At 40.0% G+C, this 13,403-nt stretch overlaps 1 protein-coding gene across 2 annotated transcripts in view; it reads right to left on the bottom strand.

The window, feature by feature from the left end:
* The window catches only part of SOX5 (SRY-box transcription factor 5), a 289,213-nt gene that overhangs the window by 44,504 nt on the left and 231,306 nt on the right, over nt 1-13,403 (bottom strand). For both annotated transcript variants that reach the window (XM_030468324.1, XM_030468323.1), the window contains exon 9: nt 10,730-10,876. In XM_030468324.1, coding sequence (XP_030324184.1) covers nt 10,730-10,876 — 147 coding nt within the window. The remainder of the gene's footprint in view (nt 1-10,729; nt 10,877-13,403) is intronic.

The following is a 13,403-nucleotide window of genomic DNA, read 5'->3' on the forward strand; positions in this document are numbered from 1 at the left end:
AATTTGTGTAGAGGGACAGTGGGATAGGCTACGGGGATGCTCTGATCCTCTTACCTAAAGGAGAAGGCTTCAAGGCCTCCCCATGCTTTAACAGGCACCAGGGGCTCCCCTGGAGGCAGATATTATTCTACATCTCCAGCCAGAGTCCCAATATTGTGCAACTTCACAAATGAAGTCAGGCGTCATTACTCTTGACACTCTGGGAGTATCTTGCTCATTTTAAAATAAAGGCAGAAGAAAGTATTTATTCAGATTGTTCTTTTCTGCAGGCCTCTAAATTTTCAGTTGTGCTATCTTCTCACCTAGGTGATCTTAAATGAAGTGGGTGTTGTTTTCCTCACCTGCTAGCCCCAAGGAACTTCAGTTGCTTGCTAAAGAAGTGGATCTCCTGGGTATTACATCACCAAATCATTCTGTCTATGAGCTGCAGTTCACTAGGAGGACTCATTTTGTGTAGATATTTCTAAGGCTTTGAAATTAAGAACTGTAAATCCAGACATGAAATGCAGTAGGCAAACAGTAACGTGACACCATTTTAACTTCTGGTACCAGGAATGGCATGCTACTTGACATGCATTTCCTAGCCTAATGTAGGTGTTGAATTCCCTGACCCCAAATTAGGGCTGTGCCTTTTACACAGAAAGTTGAAAGCAGAGGCTATCTGCACATTTATGAGGAGTAATAAGCAAAGAGAGATTAATTAATTCCTGCCAGAGTTTTAATTGTGGACTGCTTTCAGTAGATGTCAGAAACTAGGATAGAGGTACCCAGAAGGAAGGTAGTTTCAGAGGAGAGCAAGAATATTGGAACTGCCAGCAAAGGAATAAAAAAAAACAGCTTGCACTAAAATGACTTGAGATTTACTGAGGCTTCCAACAACTGAATTCAAAATATATTCACTTATGACTGTAACCTGAAGTCTATACAGCTCTTAGCATAGTTCAAGATAAAAAATAATCACTGACCTGGAATGGCTGCAGCTCTGCAAGAGCTACCTTTGGAAAGAAAGGAATTCTCAAGAATCCAACATAACAAAATCAGTCTCCAGAACTGCTATATATGTAATTTCTCTTTCTCATTTTACACTGAATTAAAGCTGCTTTAGTAATTAATTTACTAAGTAACTCCCTTTTCCAGTATACCGCTTCATAGTTTTCTCTGGAGCATTTTGGAGATGAATAAATGTACCCCTGAAACTCAACTTTAAGAAGCTCTTTGTGCCAATTTTCCCTTGGATATGTCACGTTGGGTTGTGTTTGTCACTATGTAACTCCTGTTGTGTTTTGTTAGCTTGAAATCACGTAACATGATGTGGCTGATGCATGACGTGACATGTCACTGCCTGGCATGTCAGATGAAAGCCTGTATGAATCCATGTGCTACATCTCCATATGCACACAGCTCCTAGAAATAGGCCCTTATCTTAAATATATTAGCAGGTCCAGGCACATCCACTCAAAAAACTTTAAGAAACGCTATTAACTTAGAAAATACTCAGTTACATTCTTTCTGTAACATCATGACTGGAAATTCAAAAGCCTTCTCTCCAGTGTCCCCATAAGACACAAAATCTTCCCATCCACAAACTCCACATGTCAAGATACTGAGCAATCTTTTAACAAAGATGTTTTTCTTAGGAATTTTTTTTCCAGATGTACTAGTCATGGAAATAGTTTATCTTTCCTCTAAAAGCAACAGGGAAAAAAGTAGCAACTGAAATGATTCAACCAGAAACTAAATTCCTTTATTAGCAGTAAAAGTACACATTTGAATTCATAGGCTGGTAGCCTTAGTTGAAAAAAGCACATGATGAAGATGAAGATTTTTAACTGGTTTTATATATTAAGTCCTGTCAAGTTACATCAAAACCTAAAGTAGTTTGTTGCATCCATTTTCCTGTCTCTGATGTTCTTTGGATGCTCTTAAATATTCTCTCTGGGTACTACCGAAGCCCTTTTACTGCAAGATACCATGGTAAAAAGTCTAATTCTGCTAAGAAATATTTATGCCTTAGCAGAATTGCCAACATGAAGCCTTCTATGATTTGAGACTGAAAATTAATCCCACTTGATTAAAATAGTAACTCATAGATTAATTTTATTTGTTAGCTGCTTTCTAAGCCTTTGGGATACATTTATACTAATCTGTAAGTTTTAGCCATGACAGCTTAAAGCTTTTAGTTTAAATGAGACTCCTACAAATTCACATGACTCTAGGAGCTGGGACTTTAAGGAAGCTATCCATTATAAAAATCAGAAAATGTAGCCACAATGCTCTGAAAAAATGTGTGTACTCTAAAGTGACGATTTCTGCATAATTTTTCTGAAACCTTGTTTTGCACCCTTTCATTGTACACTGAACAATTCACACTGTACAATGAACATGTAGCTCTGAGAAACTTCAGCTATATATTTGCAAAGCACTTCACATAACTCTAGAGTTACTACTAGCCTATAAGAAACTGTCTTTTTGAATTTGCAAATAAAATAGATTTCTTCTCCATTCTGCTCCCAAATGTTGCTTCTCTTTGGCTATCCACAGCTATCGGGGATTACAGTTTCCGAGTAAAAAAAAATCTGTAGAGCTCTGTTGCTAAATGATAATCATTCAGCTGTGGGCACAGGAACAGTTACTGCAAAATATATTTCTTTGATGCTTACTTTGAATTGCATTGTGCCCGAATGTGTCAAGAGCATCTAGCTTGTTATGGGGAAGCAAACCACCTTTCTGCAAAGCAAGCAGCGTCTGGAAGCTGCTAGACTGATCACATTAGAATTTGATTCAAGCACCTCAAAAATTTACTTTCTGTGCTGATAAGAAGTTCTGCATTTGGTAGAAGATGGATACACTGCTGTCCAATAGCCAGCCCTGCCAAGGCAGCCTATTCGCTTCACTTATGATTATTAACTCGTCACACAAAACACTCAAATATTTCAAGCTAGAGCAGCAAAAGGGAAGATTCCATTCCAGAAGTGAAGCACCTGGCTTCCTTTTAGAAGGATCTGGTAGAATGAGAGTATTCTGCTCCATTTCAAGCAGTTTCCTAAATTATGAAAATCAGTACATCGCTACAGTACTGTTATTTTGAACAAGCCTGTGCTCCCGGAATAAACACATTCCTTGATTTAAAGAGTCTGACGGCTTGGAGTCTGAAAAAAAGCTGCTGGAATAAAGGACAACCTTTAATTTAAAAGAATTTCGTATTCTGAACGAAACTAGAAAATAATCTGATATTGGCATAGCAGGCTGGCTTGTTACCTATATTTAACTTTGAGATAGTATTGGTCCTTCACCTTTACAGTGCTGTGATTCTCTGCAGTCCCAGTGAAAAACACTACATCCTAAGCTGAACTGCACCTATTTCTGCTCATGGTTGTTTCCCATTCCACAGCAAAAAAACCCAAAGTAACTTCCGTCTCTCCCCACAGAACCAGCCCAAACCCGAGCATGATCAACAAAAACCACTGCAAGCATAAAAATCTAAATCTTCTGTTTCGTTATGCTGCTCTGTATTTCACATTCTCCTAAAGCCCTTTTACTGCTATTCTTAGGACTGCGTGGCCACCTGGCAATAGCAGCTCCACAGCTATCTTAGTGGCATTAAAATCCCCTTCACTTCGTGTCACTGATTTCTTGTTTGGGACTCCTCCAGTCTCTTCTTGCAAATGCTGCTGCTTCTCATTCAAACTCTTTGTTCCAACAAACAGTAGATGGACAGTTCTGTCACACAGCTTCTGCAGAAGTCGGTGCCTAGGTATTTCTAAGCAAGAGAGTAAGACACAGAGCAGAAGCAAAATGTCAGGTCCCAGCACTCCTAAACTCTGAGGGACTCTGTAACTGAACCTGTCTTTAGTAGCTGCCTCATGAAAGTAATGGAGTTTGGAGTAATATAATTGTCTTCAATATGAAGACAAAGCTGTGGATCGTTGAACCAAAAAGAAGGAAAACTACTATCTGCTGCCCATTCTTCCATCTCTACAACTTTCCCAATGAGGAAAAAGTGAGTGGTTTTTTATTCATACCAGGTAAGGATGGCACCATCAGCAAGGAACAGTAGTGACCTAATAAGAAGCACATATTGTATGTTTATCATCATCACTTTGCTCTACATCTCTATTGTTCCCTGATTTTTGAAGATCTCAGAAATGCAATGGTCTTGCTTAATCTGTCAAGACTCTTCTTTTGTTATCACAGATTTCAAAAGTTGTTTATTCCCCCTTTTCTTTTTGTTACATTTTCTTCTGAGTTTTTACAGTGAAAAGTGCCAACTGAGCCTGAAAAGGGCTGACTGGCAACTCTGCTTGAGAGACAGGCTCCTGCCAGAGAGACACAATATCAGGAAACAGAACTGTGGAGATTTAATATGAAAAAAACATCCTAGGAGCCCCTCCACATATTAGATTTATTTTTAGGAAAATAAGGGTGGAAGACTGGAACAATACTGTTCAAGTCCCTACTACTGCTGCTTAACATTGTTTTTATTGTTCAGAACCCATTTTCTGTTTCAGAAGAGCATCTTAAGAAGTTCCATTAATATACATCACTTCCAGAAAACGTTTTAAAAATTAACTATTTATATGCCTGGATGCCACGTGTAGGAAAAAGAGCAAGAAAGAGAAAAATAGACTCAAAGGTTCTGTCACCAACTCCTTAGGTTCCTATCTGGAATTAAAAGCATGAGCAGCAAAGGAAAAAGGCTTCCAGGTAAAGAGATAATTAGCTACAAGGTCACCCTTAAGAATGGACAGGGATACTGAAGAAGCAGAATAGCACAGATAAGGTAGATGAGGTCTCATTTTACAGCTCCCTATACATCATTGCATTTCTACTATAAACTTTTCCTCAGTTATCTCACAGCTATTTCTAACCTGTTTGCTGCAATGACAAGAGGACTGGGAAACCCAAACACCAAAAAATGTTTTGAATGTACTGGTTCATGATATTCTCGTGCTCACTGCTATTCTGGTGCTGAAAAGCTTAACAGATTGATTTACAAGGACTTTATTTATTTATTTTTTAATTAGTGGCATATAAAGAATTGTGTCCAGCCCAGAAATTCTGAAAAATAAAAGAGCCTTGCAAATCTTGGCAATAAACTTTACGTAAATATAGCCCTGAAGTTCTATCAGGGATGGTGCATCCTACATCACTTTAATGAGAACTCTTGTTATTGAACTAAAATACCATAGTACTCTCCCTGATGAAAACAAGGATGCCTTAATTTCCTGCTGCTTGCATAGGCATTCAGTGGCTGTTGAGCATTTTGACCAATAAAGAGGACAGTAATTGCCATTAGTATATGAAGCCTAACACATGCAATGGGTTAGTTTCAGAGAGGCTCCTCTTCACTTTAGGGAAGAGTGTTTGGCCCCACTAACACAAGCAGACACTCCCTCTGATCACCTATACACAGCCATCATTGGTCTTCTTCATCACACAGTTTACCTGCTTATAGCTGAGGTACATCACAGTAATGTGCAAAACATTAGCTCATGTTTCCAAAAATACTTGGTAACACTGAATAAAAAGTAGTGTTATGAAGAGGAAAAACCCCATACCTTTCCAAAGTTGAAGAGCCATGCATCTATCGTTTGAAGAGCTGAAATTAAGTACTTTCCTTTAATGTGTTAAAAACCTGTAGCTCTTAGGGTATGAGGAAACTGTATGTCTAGTTATCATCCATGTTTCTGTAAATATCACAGCTTGATGTGGCAAGCAAACTGCTCCAGCTATGTGCCTAACAGATCTTAATATTATACCCAAGATCTCCCCATAATAAATTTTCACATTCTGCACTATCATATGAAGTAGAGAAATGTGGGTCAGGGAGACAAATATACCCAAGTAAACAGAACTGTTTAGGGTATTCACGTACATGGAACGCAAGTCAACAATTTATTCAAAGAAGAACCAGAAATGTCATCTAGATGAGTGTTCTTATTACCCTGGCATTTTCTGCTTCCCTTCAGACATTTTGTTTCAGGGTTTTTTTCATCATATTTTTATCCTGAGTCAAGACAGGTTTCCTACTGAAACGGAGCAGTATAGTCTCATCATCAGTTTTGACTGGAACAGGAAAATCCCCAACCAGCTCCTCATAGTAAATTGTTTACTTATTTTTTCCTAATGACTTAACTTGTGGAGTGACAGAACTAAAATACCCATTCCAAAGACTTCTGGTTTTTATTTTGCCCCAGGTAACAGATATACTTGTTAAGAAAGTCAACAGTAGCTCTTTAGCTTGGGATCCAGGTTTATCTTGTGTGGGTGAGAATTGAGCAAGCACACTGTTGGTGCCTTTCTTTACTATAAACAAGATGCAAGACACAGCTGATGCATATGGCAGGAACTGTAGTATCCTCATCAGATGTTCCTCAAAAATGGAACAAGTTCCTCTGGGGAGTTTCTGGCCATTTTAAGGCTGTGCTGTGATAGAGAGGCAAGCTTTAAGTCTTTCCAAGGCAATTCTATAGCTGACTGTAGTCAACAGGAAAAATTGTCAGTCCAATGTTTACTTTGGTGATCAGGGGATCAGATAATGTGAAAATGAAGTACAGTCTTTGGTGAAGGATTCACACTGGTATCTGTCTGCATACTGCAACTAAGGAGAATCTGACTGTGCATATCCAACTGCTTAGTGCTGTTTCTGGCTTGTCTGAAACACATTTTCTTTCCCTGTCACAACTCCCAGGTGCTACTGCTGAGCAAATAGTAACATCACTGCCAGAAGTATTTGAAAAGAACAAAAAAAAATTGATTTGGACAATCTGTGTGCTGTTTCCATTGATGGGAGACACAACTGTGAGTAGGGTTAGGGCTGAGGTCATAACAAGGTTAAAAGAAAAGTGCCCAGGAATTCTCTCCTGATATATCTCACACTGAATTGCTCCTGGTTTTCAGTAGATGCTAAAAACAATGCCCTGTGCTCCATTAAATATGAGGAATCATTTAGCTACAATTACAAGCTGCACTGAAATTCACCCCAGAATTATGGCACTTGTAAGGCTACATGGAAAGGGCTGGAGATACTGAGTCATGTAGGCACTAGATGCTAAATTTATATGCAAGAAACAAAGGCAGGAATGAACATGGCCCTGGCTGTGTACAAGTGAAGGTGATGTTGCTGTCCTTATTCAAGATGATAACACATCTCATTTGAAGTCTGTAGCTATCAGGTTAAGAAACCTGGTAGCATGCTAATAGTCACTATTCTAACATAGATATTCTCTAGAACATTGTTGTCTGTTTTTAGCTCTTGGAAAGCCCTGCAAAAGCAAGAGACTCGAAGTTAATCCCACGATGGACTTGTGGGCTATTTTGCCCAGTTCTTTATCTGCACCTGTGCCTGTTCTCTCCTACTTGGGAGCGTGTAACCACCTTGAACACCCAACAGAGCAGCATGCAAGCATTTACATGATCAAAGGCAAAATGTGCTTAAGACAGACTTTGGAAATCCAGCACAATTTGGCAAACTTCAAAGATAGTTGCCTTTCAAATGGGTTGTGGAGGAGGCCTTGGTAAATTTGAATGGTATGATTAGCATACCGGCTGTTTTTAAAACTGCTCAAGAAGAAGCTGTGTTAAAATCCATTTCCGCAAGACACACGCATTTTCTTTTGGACAGGCTCCACTAGCTCTGTTTCTTAAATCAATTTTTCTGGCACGGATTTCTTCTTGGAAGAATGTACGACACCAGCTCAGTTTCCTTACCAAAACTTGACAGAATGTGTGCAGCACAGCATAATGGCATCTCTAGTTCATGGATTCCTAAAAGTTACAGTACAGAAACCTAGGAAGTGAATCTGACTATTCCAGGTCACATCTGTTGAAAGGCATGTGAGACAACAGAAGATGCCAGGGTAGTCTGCCCAGCACCATGTTCAAACACTGGTGAGGGCCACTGATAAAAGGTTTGCCAAAAGGGGGGTTGCCAAGGTCTTAGAGGAGTTTCAGGGATGTGTTCAAATCTTACTAGATTTAAAGGATGATCCTTGGCAAACTCCCCCTGATGCTTCTCAGCATTTCTAGAGCCAACAGTTGTTCCATCTGCTGCTGAGGCCGACTTTGAAGAATCCTTGCAAAGAGCAGCGAAATAACTTTAAGGCTTTACAAGAGGGAAAAACCCACAGCTTTACAGAAGTGACCTAGATGTTTGCCAGTAGCTTGACACCCTCTCAGGTAAGGCTGTCTCCTTGTCTCCAAACACTCGAGCGTTCTACCAAAGCTGCGCCAGCGTAAACTGTGGGCTGAAAATAGAGATTCAGCAAACAGCAGCTATCAAAAGCTTGTCTAAGGCATGAACTGTTCATCTGTGGAGATCTGATGTACAGTAACAGTGAGACAGACCACTATGAACTGACTTCATGAAACAAGTTTCTGGGGATTGAAAAAAGAAAGAAGTAAAAAGGCTGTAAAACACAGAGACACTCCCTAGCAACAGCTGAAAAAATTAAATTAAACCCCCAAATCAGCAAACACAAAAAAACTTTTGGAGCTGTTGAACACAAACAAGCTCTGAAAAAGCAAAGGAAGGTTCACACAGACACAAATGAAAGCGTTTAGTTTCAACACATAAGCTTCAGTTTCTGCCACTGTGACAGATTTGCCAGCCTATTTTCTGAGCCAGGCCACCGCACCATTGTATGAGCTTTATTCTAATTACTGTAGGTTCTATAAAGGTTTCTTTATCATTTAGTATTATAAATAATTGTGCTTCCAGGCTGGAGTTCAAAGCTCAGTGCAGCATTCGCACAACAGCAGAGGCAGGTCAGGTGACCTTTCTCCAATTCTCCTCTCTCTGGTGCTGAGGACAGACAAAGTGATATGTCTGTCATACGCCATTACCATTAGAACAGAATCTTGTTCTTTTATTACAACTGAACTCCGTCGGATTTCTCAGCAGGAATGCTAAGTGAAATCAATGTCTTGGATTTCCAGGCTGAGCTTGGAGGTCACAGCCACTCTATCATTTCTCAGCATTATCCCTTCGCTTTCTCTCGCTCTCTCTCTGAGCCTCCAACTGGCACACAGCAGATTGAAAACAGCATGCATCACAGGGCTCATGCTGCACAATTTTACAGACTTTTGGAGCCCCCTTCCTTTCTTTTTGGCCCACTTTGTGTTTTTTTTTCTTTTTTTTCTCCTTCCCAGTTTGCAAATAAGTTTTGTTTGTGTCCTACAGAACCACAAGCCAAAGGCACTGACTGGAACACCTACAAATACAAAATAGCAATAAAACACAAGGGAGAACAGAGCTGATCTTGACAGCTACCAAGATGGTTATGCTTGATGTTACTGGTAGATATGGCAGGCCTTGTAATTCTACAATTCCCAGGAAATAAATAGTGTTTCCCCTAAGATCTCAGCTGACATTCTGCTTGTGCTTGTTCACAAAAGAACACCAGGATTTTAAGGGTAGTGGATCTTGCAGGCCACAAACACAAACACACTGTAAAATAAATAAAAAAACCCCATCTCTTGCTAACCATGGACACCAGTTTCTGCAAAAAGCCCTAAAACTATAATAAAGCTCTGCATAGCTTTGTGATTCCTTGCTCCAGAATATATAAAAGAGAAGGCCAGCCAAGGATAAACTTCGAGAAGTCAAAAAGTCTACACTGAGGAGAGAAGAAAGAAAATGTAGACCTGGAGCTTGATTAATTAACACAACAGCTACTGGTTCCACACCATCTATTTTACTCTTTGAACATGTATCTCACTGAGCTGACAATGGTATTATTTATTTGTCTAGTTATTTTTAATCTGTGCTGCTTTACTGTTCGGGTAAAACGAAGACACTGCTGTCAATTCAAAGAATCTTTTCTGACACGATAAGGACATCATTGACAGCATGCTAGAGGACACTAACAAAAGGAAAGGACACATTTTTATCAAGCTTTTGCTGTCACCTAAATGGGACTGCTTTTCCCCTGCATTCCTCAGCTAAATACTTCCTAGTTGTTTTGTAAGACCGCAAGTGCCGTTCAAATTTTGACCTCTTACTTCTGCTCAGTTGAGGCAAACACTGAGCTCATCTTCTTCCACTGGATGTATTCTGTGCCTTTTTTTCTAGATATAACTAATCACACACTGATGGAGCTATACAGGTGTGACTATAAGCTGCTACCTTGCCCTCTTAAGTGGTATGGACCTAATTGCTCAGCTGTGATCTTGATTACTCATCAGAGGCCACTGCTTGATGGACAGGTTCCAGCCTTGTCCTGTGACACAAAAGACATTGCTTTGGAGACCTGTTCATTCCAAAAGCTCCCACTGAAACTCAGGACAAGATCTGGCCACAGACAAGTTGCCCCACTGCTTTCAGTCTCTTGTTACACTGCTAACCTGACTCCAGTTTAGCCTTCTGAAAAGGAATGACAGTCGTCTGCTCAAAAAGGAGCTGGTCACCTCAGCCTGATACCTGTCACTGAAGATGGGAAAAACAGCAGTGTGATGGCAAGGCCACTGCCAGGGAACCTACAGGATCTCTGCCGAGGTGGTATCTTACTGATATGGCATATGAATGGTTAGTTGGTGTTACTGTGCTGAGGTCTTCCCACTGAAAAATGGCACTGTGAATACTCTCCTATTTCAGGAAGCCACCCTGAGGACAGCTTCCCGCAATGGAGAGGCACACAGGTACTCCAGGAAAAAAACCAACCAAACAAGAAAACCCACATGCAATACCCACACTGTGAGAAACGCCACTCTGCAGGGCCAGGTACAGTACCTTGCTTTTGGGTGGAGGGCTGTTTGTGCTCTTGTCTGTGTGGATGCTGGTAGGGGATACAGCAGCACCAAGGTTACCCTGGGGTATGCCAGGTATCTTGCCTCCCGGAGACACTTGCATCGCAGCAAGTTGTGCAGCATACAACTGCTGTAAAAACAAAGAAACAGAAATGGGGTGAGGAGAGGGAGAGAGAGAGATATCATTGACAAGTAATTTTCCCAAAATTTCTCCTACTGCAGATGATGTATTTTCTTTCTGATGCATATTTTTTATTTAGACCACTGGTATATTTCAAGACCAGAATTGTCATCTCAACTTTTGTGACTCATTCCTCAGGGGATGAAAGACAGACGTCACCATGAGAAACATCCTAGCTTCCCTGTGTGTCCAGGGATTCAAAACAAGGAACAAAAGCTAATCTTCATGGTTTGCCTGAGCCACTGGGCAATCTTTCCTTTCATGAGATGAGTTATGCATAACAGCATCTCCACCGATAATATCTGTCGATCCCTGGGAAAATCCCATGGTGTATGATACTGTGGTGTCTCTCTGCTATCATTTTACAATTTCTTTATCTTACTTGCTATTTTTGCCTTGTTTGCACAGGTTGTAAGTTGTTTGGGACAGGGAATGCTGCAAGTTTGCAAAAAACTTATGGGGAGAGTTCTCTCTGTTGGTTTCTGAGGAACCACTACAGTGGTATATATCTATATTGATATAGACATATCAATAGTAATGTACTGCTCATCAGCAACTAGAAGCTCATATTAAGACTATCACCCTTTCTGTGATATATGCAAAGCAGATATACAGTGGGAATGTTTTATCTTCAAAAGTAAACCAGTAAGGCACTCTAAACACCTATTTGATTATTAGCATGTGAATAGTTACAATCAGAGCCATCTGTTTAAAGTTAAGCACTACAGTAAGAGTCGGATGGACACAGGTCAAAAGCAGAGAGAAAATGGGCAAACTGACAGTGCCTGGAAGTTCCCCTGACCTCTGAAAAAAAGTGGTGAAAATAAACAGTGAGTAGAAGCAGGAATTGTTGCTGCTTAGTGAGTAGAGAGGAATTTATGTGAAGGCAAATAGAAGTCAGATGCCTGAGGGAGCAGGTAATGTAATAACAAAGGCTTTCCCTCCTTGCCCACAGTATCAGTTTCAAAGACTCATGCTACGTATTATTTGTGCTGTGTAATGGGTAAGACTGAACGATGGTGCTCTCTGCCTGCAGGTGCCAACAGAGTTTCTGAAATACAACAAGACAAGGGATAACTTTCAGGAACATGGAAGTGGATGTGAAAAAACAAGAGGGCTTCAAAATGGGTAGTCTAAGAAGTCTTGTTAGTAGTGCTTAGTTGCTTTGCTGCTGTTATTTAAGTTTATTGTATGTGCTGATAAAAGAACAAAGGTCAGATTGGAGGGCACAAAGAAATGCTAACCCAAACCAGCAAGTTTGAAAGAGGAAAATGAGGATTCATTATAGCAGTATTCCACATGGAGCTGTGCAAAAGGTAGAGAGACACTGCTAATGTGAGTTGAGAGTACATAAGCCCTGATCAAATGGGAATGATTTACTGCTCTGAGTCCTGGATGACCCTGGACAGTGTCCAGTGGTTCCCTGTACAAAACTCTTCCCATCAATGATGCAGTCCTAGCCCTTTTTCATAATTAAATGTAACCCATTTATGCTTTGTTAAGTGTAATCAGGCACTAAGTTCTTATTTATTTTTCACACTTTTTATTCTTTTCAGATTTTAAATTCTTTTCAGTTTTGAATTATTTTATTTCTTTTCTCCACTTGCATCACTGCTTGTTCCTTATTTTTCTTTTCTTTTTAATCACTATTTACACATGCCTTTCTGTTAAGTCTCCCTCTCTTTCCCTGTCATCCATTCATTCATCCATCCACTCTCTCCTTGCTCTTCCTCAAATTTATTTATTCATTTATTCAATGTGTTACCCCTAGTTAGTCTGAGCCAAACAGATTCAAATCAACTACAGATAAAAGTAATCAAAAACTATCCAGCCACAAATCAACCACAGATTCAGATGCATGTATTTATCAATTGAAGTTCATATCCATTCATTCTTCCCATTCATTCTTCCCAAAGAAAACTAAAGCCAACAGGGAAAAAGAAACAAGGATTTGTGTGACCCAAAGAATGCTAGCAGGCAGTTGAAGGAAAACCAAGCCATTTATGTATGAATTAATATCTCAGAATGGCAACACTTGTTTAAGAAATGACTAGGGTACAGCTCAAACATGATTGGTCTCTGGTAATGATGGAGTAAATCCAGGGAAAGCTTTTCCTTTTCTTTAGATCCCTATTGAAAAAAATGACAAAACAGATTGAGGCAGATAGGGGAAAAAGACAAAAGGAAGTCAAACAGCCATCGAACAGGAAAGGTTCAAGCTTGCTGCTAATCTATAGCTATCAGAGAGTATGTCTAGCTGACAATAAAGATAAAAATAACAAAGTCTGTTTGGACCCCTAGCCCTCCTGAACCAACTTGAGATCATTGGCAGGCCATACAGGCACTGGACTTTTGAGGACTGAGCCTTCTGGAAAAGCCTGCGAGCCTTTGGGGAAGCCTTTTCAAACAGGATCCTTACCCTGAAAAGAGAAGCAAATCTCTATATCAAACATAGCTGAAATCCAGAGAGCAAATC

Source organism: Calypte anna, chromosome 1, assembly GCF_003957555.1.
Source record: "Calypte anna isolate BGI_N300 chromosome 1, bCalAnn1_v1.p, whole genome shotgun sequence".
In the NCBI taxonomy this organism is placed as follows: Eukaryota; Metazoa; Chordata; class Aves; order Apodiformes; family Trochilidae; genus Calypte; species Calypte anna.